An 8,890-nucleotide genomic window follows, 5' to 3' on the forward strand; every position below is an offset into this window, starting at 1 on the left:
CCCGGGGTTTTGAGTCTCTGTTCAAGGTTTGTATTGTTTCGGTAGTTTTCTGTGACAGGTTGGGGCACTAGTTTGAGAAGTTGTGATGTGAAATATCTGTTGCTGATGTGTGTGGGATGTTTTTACCCATGCATCCAAGCCCTACCATAAAAATGTGCGTTACTGGCATTGAAAACATTATGATGGCCAGAACTCCCCAGAGAGTGCACAGGGAAAACATGAAGAATAGGCTGCCACCCATTTTTGCCTATGTTGTGAGCACAGGAGGGCACTGCCTAAAACCACCATTGGGCTACACACACAGTAGCCTGAAACCATTGGGAATGGCAATGCTGATTGCCAAAAGCAACCCAGAACTGTGGGGAATTCATTTTCTTAATGTCAAAAATGGATGCAATACCGGTGCTCACCACTATCAGAAAGCCGGCGTTTTAAAACAACCAGACTTTGGTGTAAAACTGAACAAATGAACCCAAACCAGGCCAAGGAAAGACTTGCTAAGAGGTGGATACAATGTAAAACTATATTCTGAAATGACTTGAAGGAAGTAATTATTTAATGTATATATAAAAAATAGCTGCATGTAAGTTGCATTTGAATGTAGAAAACTGGGAACTAAAGTGACATTTAGCTGAATTCTGCCTGACAACTACCTCCGACAGGAGAAACGGGCTCAGCCACTCTTCCCAGGCCTAGCTGCATCCTGCTGCCCCTGCCAAAAGGAGATGACACCTCTCTGATTGGGTTAGGGGACGAGCACCTGGGGACTGCAGGAAGTTGAACAAAGCCCTCTCCTGGACTCAGGCAAATGTTATATTGAGGGGGTCGTAAAATGGCTTCCTCTTGGGAGAAACTGGGAGGGGCAGTTCCTCTGCTAGAAAGCTGAGATTGGGGGAAGTGGACAAACCAGAAACTCCACCATGTGCTTGGGGGAAACCACACCCCTTTGGGCCAGAGCATATTTTTTTTTTAAAAGATGGATAATTCATAGTACGGACTTGTCAGAATTATATAAGTAATATCACTATTCTTGTGATTTTTCTGTGCACGTTTTAAGAGGTGTTAGGACCCTGTGGTGTATTCTGGGGGGTTGCTAGCGGAAAATAGGGTCTTACTCCAAATGTCTGCATGTTAAAAATCTGACACTTCATCAATTAATGTCCATACTCCTTGCACACATTTGTGTAATTTTTGGTAAATGTCCGATATTGGTCAACCGACCAAAAAGCGCAAAATGTTGTCATTTCTGAATCCCAGCTCGCAGGAACATGGGGCTTGAACAGAGACCTGTCTTAATTCATCTGTAATATGTACATGTAATGTCAACCACTTGTGTATCTGGGAAATATGTATTTGAATCAAATATAAATTTGTGGGCGAATTGACCAGGGGAGGATCCTCTGACCCATAAACAGACCTCATCATGATGACAATCCATTTCCTTCCCCCAATCATGGGAGAGGGGAGAATTGGGCCAATGACAAGTAGAGAGGGGCAGGTTCAATTATGCCACGCACACACCCACTTTCTAAACACATAAAAGCAGACAGTGCAGGACAGGTAGGGACATCCACTTTCCACTTTCTTGCGGGACGCTTTGCCGGGAGACTTCAGACTTCACATCCAGAGATCCAGACTTCAAATCCATCAATCTCCAGAACCTGTAGCAGTATCCAGAAAGCAGTGCTGTATCCGGAACCAGAGAGAACCACAAACCAGACCGTTGTGAGCAGAACCGGTGCTTGACAGATCCAGAGAGCAGAGCTGACCCAGATAGCCGGGACTTCAGAACCACCCGCCGGAAGTCCCATCCAACCTGACCAGACCTTGATGGCTTATTTCAAAAATATAGTGTGAGTAGTCACTGTGCAAAACCAATCTCTTAGTTTAAAATAATCTAATCCAAACTATTTTAGCCTATTAGAACTGCCTCCTATAATCGTGTCATTCTGTCATTTTTAAAGCTGAAAACTGTCACCTGTCATTTTGAACTTTTAAATTTCAAATCCGAAAAACTACCTTCACAAAATCGTCCGTATCTCTGGAACCGTTTGTGCTAGGAGTGAAATTTAACTTTTATCTTAAAGCTAAGATTCTAGGCTTTCCAACGAACCGACCTGCTACTCCTTATAGGGCCTCCGGAATTACGCTCGACGCACGAGATTAAATTTCCCGCGATTTGACATTTTGCACAATTTCAGCCATGTGTAAAAATCAGCAGCTCCTTGCTTTCCTTTGCTGAAATTCGTTTTTAACCTGCTAATTACTCATAGGGCATTGCTAAAGTGAGCCTGAACTAATACCAACTAGCTATCACTCACCCTGAACCTCTACAGGGAATTAAAATCAATTTTAGCATCATTTCACTTCATTGCCACCACATTCAAAGCATTTTGGGCCTGTGTCTTAAAATCATACCTGTTTTTCTGTAAGCTTGCTAGGGGGGGGGACTGAATTTCGTATTGTATTTGATTGCATTCCTGAGAATTGTGTGCGGAGTCAATTGTCAAAGAAAAGTGTTTACATTGTCTTTTGTTGAAGCCATATCCAGTCATTTTCTGTACTGCATTTCATTCATCATTGCATTGTCCTTGAAGCCATAAAGGCATTCTCTACCACCTTATTTTTCTTTTCCTATTCATAAGTAACCAAGAACTGTGCTACTGTAGAATTACCTCTTGCTGATTGCTGCTCATATTCACAAGTGTACTATCCATTATCAATTTATTTATAGAAGTGAGATATATATATATATATATATATATTGTTTAATTTTTCAAATAAACCTTTTAAATTTGCAAAACAAATCTACTTCTTGGCTCAGTGGGCTCGGGGGGATTCTAAGAGAAGGGTGTTATACAAGGGTTCATCATCCAGATTATAACTTGCCATAAAAATATATAAATACGGGCTTCCTTTGGGCATCCCAGACAAGGCACTGACTTAGTGGGATTGCTTGATTGGAGTCACTTACATGTGGCAGGTCAGACTGGCTGCAGGTCATAGGAAAGAGGAGATTGGTGTAGAGGGGAGTTTTTTATGGGTCTGGGAAGTTGTTTGGTTGCCGGGGGCATGGCCCCTTTAAATGTGGGGGGAGGGAAGCACAATGGGGGAATGGCACGGGAAAGGATGGGGGTGGTGCTGTTTGCACGAATGGGCTACCCCGGGGGAACAGGTATTGAACCTGAAGGGGCATGGCACCGGGGTGAAAACGGGACGCCTTGAGAAGTGGTAAGGAGACGGTAGAGACCAAGGGATGGTTAGGGAGGAAGTGGATTTATTTATTTATTTGTTTAATTGTTTGGGAAAATTAAAGTGTTAATTATTAATTGGTTTCTTTAAAATAGTTTGCTAATTTGTAAGGACAGGGAGCCAGGTAAGCGGTTATTTGATAGCTTTGACCTGTGACATTAAAGCAACCTTTTCCACTCTAAACGAGTCTGGGTTTTTGTGCAGTAAGCCAAAAGATAGGTGTTTTGTAGGCAACAATAGCTGAAATTATTCAGTGTGTAATTAGTTGTTAGTCTTTTGTCCAGTGATGTTAAGTGTAAGCATTGCAAAACCTTGTCGTGCTACATCCTGAATGCTTTCGAAAAAAATGCATTAAATAAGCATTGTGACCAAAAACTGCTCTAAAAAGTATTGATGATAAATAAATGATAAAAAAAGTCTTGATGATAAATCACTTTTACGACCTATGTCTTGACAATGAATTACCCTTAAAATATGCATCTTGACCTCGAATCACACTTAAAACCAGCATCCTGGACATGAATTACTCTTAAGATATCCAACTTCACCATGAATTGCTGTTAGAATGTGTATCTTGACCATGATCACTCTTAAAACCTGTGTCTTGGCCAACAATCACCCTTGAAATATGCATCTTCCCTATAAATCGCTCTTAAAATGTGTCTCTTGCCCAATGATCAGTGTTCCATACGTGCTTCCTTGCCTTGGATTACACATGCACTTATTGGAAATAAGATACTTTACCATAGGACCCTTTCCACAGATGTATTCATGGAGTGGGTCACTTAGAGTAGCACGAGCTAGGAGCCTATTCAATGTTTCCTCCTTGGTGAAAGTGGAGTTTTTATTTAAAATGTGTCACTCTCCAGACCCTTTAAAGAATGACATCATATTATGTATGTAGTGCATTAGAATGTACAACACTTGCAGGCACTGCATAATAGCTGCAGCAGCCAGGGACCACCATTCAGTTTGATCACTGCGCATCATTTTGGGCTGCTGCGCAACATTTTCACATTCCACAACATTTTAATCACTAATCAGGATTCAAAACCCCTGTCCTCTAATAACATATAAGTAGCAATATGGCTTTTTTAAAGATATTTTTATTTACCAAGTGGCACAAGTACCAGTGTGAGCCAAAAGGAAAAAAGAGTTTGTGATTATACAAAGCGCATCACACGATCTTGCAGAGAGAATGCCTTTTGTCTCAGGCTGACACATGTTTGGTTGCTAGCTCGCAAGGTCGCGTAGGTCTTTTACACAGGGCTTTCTGAGGAGAAGGCCTACTACATGTGGTGTTTAGAGATGCCAGGCCTGCTTCATAAGGATTTCACCATAGAAGGGCAGGGGACACTGATAAGCATCTCTGTGATTCCCTCGAAGTGATTTCCTCGAAGACCAGTTGCTCGACATTCTTTTATCTACCACATTTTACTACAAAAAAAGGAAGGGAGAGAGCCCCCACAGCTCCGCATTCACCACATTTTGAAATTCCTAAAGCCAACCCCATCTATAATTTGCGGTAAAATGTGGTCAAATACTTACGAGTGAATGGGCTCTGAGCAAACCGGCCAGCGAGGAAGCGTACTTTTCCCATGTGCGCCTGCATGCTCATACGTGGTTCACAGAGCCTGAAACTGAAGCAAATCTGCAGATCTGTGGGTGCCTGTCGTGCAAAAGTGGTTCACAAAGATGGATCCCCAAATGTGCTGTAGCTTTCGTTTTTGCCGCTCGGGTATGAAGTAGCCATCCCAATATTTGTGAATCAGTCCAAGCATCTCCAAAGGTTTCTTTTTATGTGTTCTACTTAAAGCGACAAGTCATATCCTATATTTTTAGGTGTTCTACTTAAAGCAACACGTCATATCCTATATTTTTAGGTGTTCTACTTAAAGCAACAAGTCATATCCTATATTTTTAGGTGTTCTACTTAAAGCAACACGTCATATCCTATATTTTTGACATCAGAACATTGCATGGATTATACACAGACCCAAGGCCTAGATGACAAAGACTGGAACTGACGTAAATCAGGAGATGCCCTTGGGAGGTATCAGGTAATAAAATTGCGGCAAAAATGTCACTGGTAAGCAAAATTGCGGCCAAAATGCAGTGGTTTGACCCGGTAAAGGTGTACCCCATTATACCATTTAGGAGGAGTGGTGGTTGCGGTGGTGTCCCCCGCTCTCCTTAAAAGGTATAATGGGTGCAGGGATTGCGGGGGTGTCCCCCGCATCCTTTAAATGATTGTGGCGGAAAAAACACTGCATTTTTGCTGCGATATTTTGTATTCACGGCCATTTTTGCTGCGATTTTAAGACATGGAAGCCCTTGGGAGTCTCACATCAGCCCCTGCTGCCTCTTTTCATATTGGCAAGCCCAAAAGCTGGAGATGGATCTAGAACTGCACTGCCAGATGGCCCCTTAAGGGGCAGAGCAGGCCTCATAACCAGGTGTGCTCCAGTGCAAGGCCTTCTGAATCAGGCATCCGGGCGCATGGGCAAATCGGTGATGCCTGGATCCTCACTGGGTTGCTCACGTGTGGTTACCCCAGATTCGCACCAGGGCACCTCAGAAATGCCCTAGACATCTCGAGATGCGGTCCAGGTGTAGACTCTGCGAAGCGGGTGTAATGAATTTCGCAGGTGCAAATCTGAGATGCTCACAGCATCACCTTGCGTTCTTGTAAATCAGAGACGCTCTGGAGATGGTGAAAGGGTAGAAAGCCTTCACACACCTTTTGAAAGAGGATCAAGGCCAAAACATCTACCGCTGGATTTAAATGACCTTTTTCCATGGCATCACTTCACTTGCGTGCCTCATAAAGTAATACGCCTCTGCTCCTTGGCCTTCACTTATGATGGCCGAAACTTTATCAAGCTCTGTAACCCTGATGATTCCATGGCACTTTAATGTGGGATGCGCAGAAGCAGCAGCTGGCAGAAGGCATGGACGCCACAGCTTCTTCAGCTGTTAGCACGTGTTCAGGGAAGCAAGCCTATTACTGTCTATTTATTAATCAACAATTACCACTGTGTGCATACAAAGTTTAGCTGTTGCGCATGCCGCTCCCACGCGCAGCTGAATGTCATCCAGCGGATCAACGGGGAAAGGCAGCTGTTTTTGAGTCATTTATCTCAAACCCTCCTCATTAAATAAACATCGCAAGAATGTTTCTTTTAGTCGACTTTCTGGCACAAGTCCCCTTATTGCAGCTTGGGAACACTTCTCCTTGTACAAAGCATAACTCGTAAACGGGTATGGTGCTCCTATAATGGGGGGGGATCAGTGGATTCTGGTTGACATGGTAATACATCTGTGAAGGGCAATGGTCTGGTAATAACAAAAGAAGGTTCTAATCACATTTCCAATTGGTCGACACTCGTAATACACGGGAATGATGTTAATTCCATGACTCATGAAAAACATCATTCCTGTGAATGATGGGTCTCGTGAGCAATACAGATTAACTATCAATCTCTTCTCTCTCTAGCACTCCCTCACTCCTCTCTCGCACACTCTTTCTGTATCGCAAGCAATTAAATCACACAGATGTGTGCGACGTGTGTGTGTGCGTGCGTGTGTGTGTGCGTGCGTGTGTGAACGTTGCTATGTATATATTTAAATACATGCCCACATATACTGGGGTATGTATATTTGTATTTATATATGTGTGGATCTTTGAATATATAAATTTGGGTGCGTATATGTGTATATCTATATGTACATATACATATAATTATGAATTATGTGCATATTTCTATATGCATAACATAAATCGCCTCACATACACGCGCGCACATATTAAGTAGATACGGGCACTGCAATATATGTAAACATACATGAATATGGACGCACAGACGCATGGGTGTATATGTTTCAAGCAAGGGCACGGATGTTCATCCCGCTGTCGGCTATTGCAATCAGAGACTTGTGGGTTCCTGGTGCCCGTCTTTCACAGTAGGCCCTGCATTTCATGTGCCTTGCCCCTGCTGCTGTCCTTGCACGCGCTCGGACATGGGACTCTAAGCCCCTCATGTCTGGCAGGCTGAGGGCATGGCCTCCTATGAGGTTACAGCACTGGTTAAGCATCACACGGCACTGCAATGATTGAGGGGGTCTCTGCATCCACTTGCCTTGGGTGTTTCCCTTCAATAGATCTGAACTGCCCCCCACAAGACAAAGCTCGTTACCCCATACGATCGCAGCGGAAACTTTCCTCTCCCGCGCCCGTCTCTCGGTGTGTGTCTATAAGGGAGGCGAGGAGAATATTAATGACTTGGGGAGGGTCTCCGTGGAAAAGGAATCACTAGACCCACCCCGTTCAATGTCAAGGGAGGCTGGTGTCTGCAGGCAGACAGGGATTCGGATGGATCGCCCCAGCTAATGAAAAGCAAGCAGTCATATAAGGTTACCGAAGTCTCTAATGCGCTGGGCTGCAGCGCTCGCACCGCAGAGACGGGCCGGCCGTGGCAGTCACCTTCAAATGCCACCCATGCGATGCGCACAGTGACATCTGTTCAGAAGCTCGCCAGAGATTGTCACAGGTCAAGGCGGGCTGTACGTGTGCGGCATGTGCAATGAATGCGAAAATGTGTCAGGGTGCAATGCCACCATCACGCTTAAAATAAACAACTCGTAATAATAACCCCGTGGAGTTCTTCGGTCCTACCTGGGATTGCTAAATTTGTGAGAGGAACGCTGTGTATATTTTCCGGTAAAGTTGCCATCCAGTCTGCGAATTCCATGTCGCTCTTGCCTTGCGACGATGCCATCCTGCTGGGCGCCTGCTGGCCAGTGGCACACGCCCGCTCCTTCTGCGCCTCGCTGCTGCTGCTACACAGCGTGCGTGCCCTGCGCTCCTCGCTCCGGCTGCTCCTGCCTGGGATCCAGTGCTCGCTCGCGCCTTGAGAGAGTTTACACTTCTCTCTGCACCACCCACAGGATGGCGCAGGCACATGCTAATTCCCAGCTTTAGTCCAAGCCAAGCCCTTCGTCATTCAGCTAGGCGCCCAGCAGCCGAGCCTTCCTTCCCGCCCCTGCTTCTAGGTTATCTTGCACTTTCTTGTATTTCTTAGCTTCTTACCTTGTCCCCCTTTATGTTGTGCGCTTTTATTCTAATCTATTTATTCTTTCGAGAATTACTTCTCTGTCCGTCTAGATGTTCCACTCTGAATGGTAGTGATTGCGAGAACGACGAGCGTTCACCAACGATTAATGTCAGAATAACAAATGCGTGTTCTCGGCACGCTCCTCTGTTTCCCCTCTCTATCTCCATGAGCTTACGCAGTACACTCTCCGGATTCGCTTCTATCTGTTTCTGATCTTATCAAGTAACCCTGCCTGCCCATGCCTGCTCTCCGCGGCCTTTGTGTCTGCCTAGTCTCACACAGGATGCTTGATTCATTAAGCAAAACGAAATGGACATAATGTGGGTTTCTTACTGAAGACACACCCAGGCATGACTGGGAAAAACATTCAAAACGAGATAGCATCCCAAACATCTGTTTTCGTTGTATTGGTAGATAACAGCGCTGGCAGCAGCTGTCATGAAACGCAACATGGGAATTGCTATCTGGCCAGGGTGAGAAAGCCCAAGATTTTACATTTTCTTTTAAAATAAATAATATCATAC

General features: G+C 44.5%; 1 protein-coding gene across 2 annotated transcripts in view; it reads right to left on the bottom strand.

Moving 5' to 3' along the window:
• PLCXD3 (phosphatidylinositol specific phospholipase C X domain containing 3) overlaps window positions 1-8,425 on the bottom strand; it is a 959,690-nt gene extending 951,265 nt beyond the window's left edge. Inside the window, exon 1 of one of the 2 annotated variants that reach the window (XM_069627200.1) lies at window positions 7,928-8,425. In XM_069627200.1, the coding sequence (XP_069483301.1) occupies window positions 7,928-8,030 (103 nt within the window). In that variant the 5' untranslated portion in view covers window positions 8,031-8,425. The remainder of the gene's footprint in view (window positions 1-7,927) is intronic. The other variant, XM_069627201.1, reaches the window with a different exon arrangement.
• Between the last annotated feature and the right edge of the window lie 465 nt (window positions 8,426-8,890).

Source organism: Ambystoma mexicanum, chromosome 6p (genome assembly GCF_040938575.1).
Source record: "Ambystoma mexicanum isolate Mex_15411 chromosome 6p, UKY_AmexF1_1, whole genome shotgun sequence".
Lineage (NCBI taxonomy): Eukaryota > Metazoa > Chordata > Amphibia > Caudata > Ambystomatidae > Ambystoma > Ambystoma mexicanum.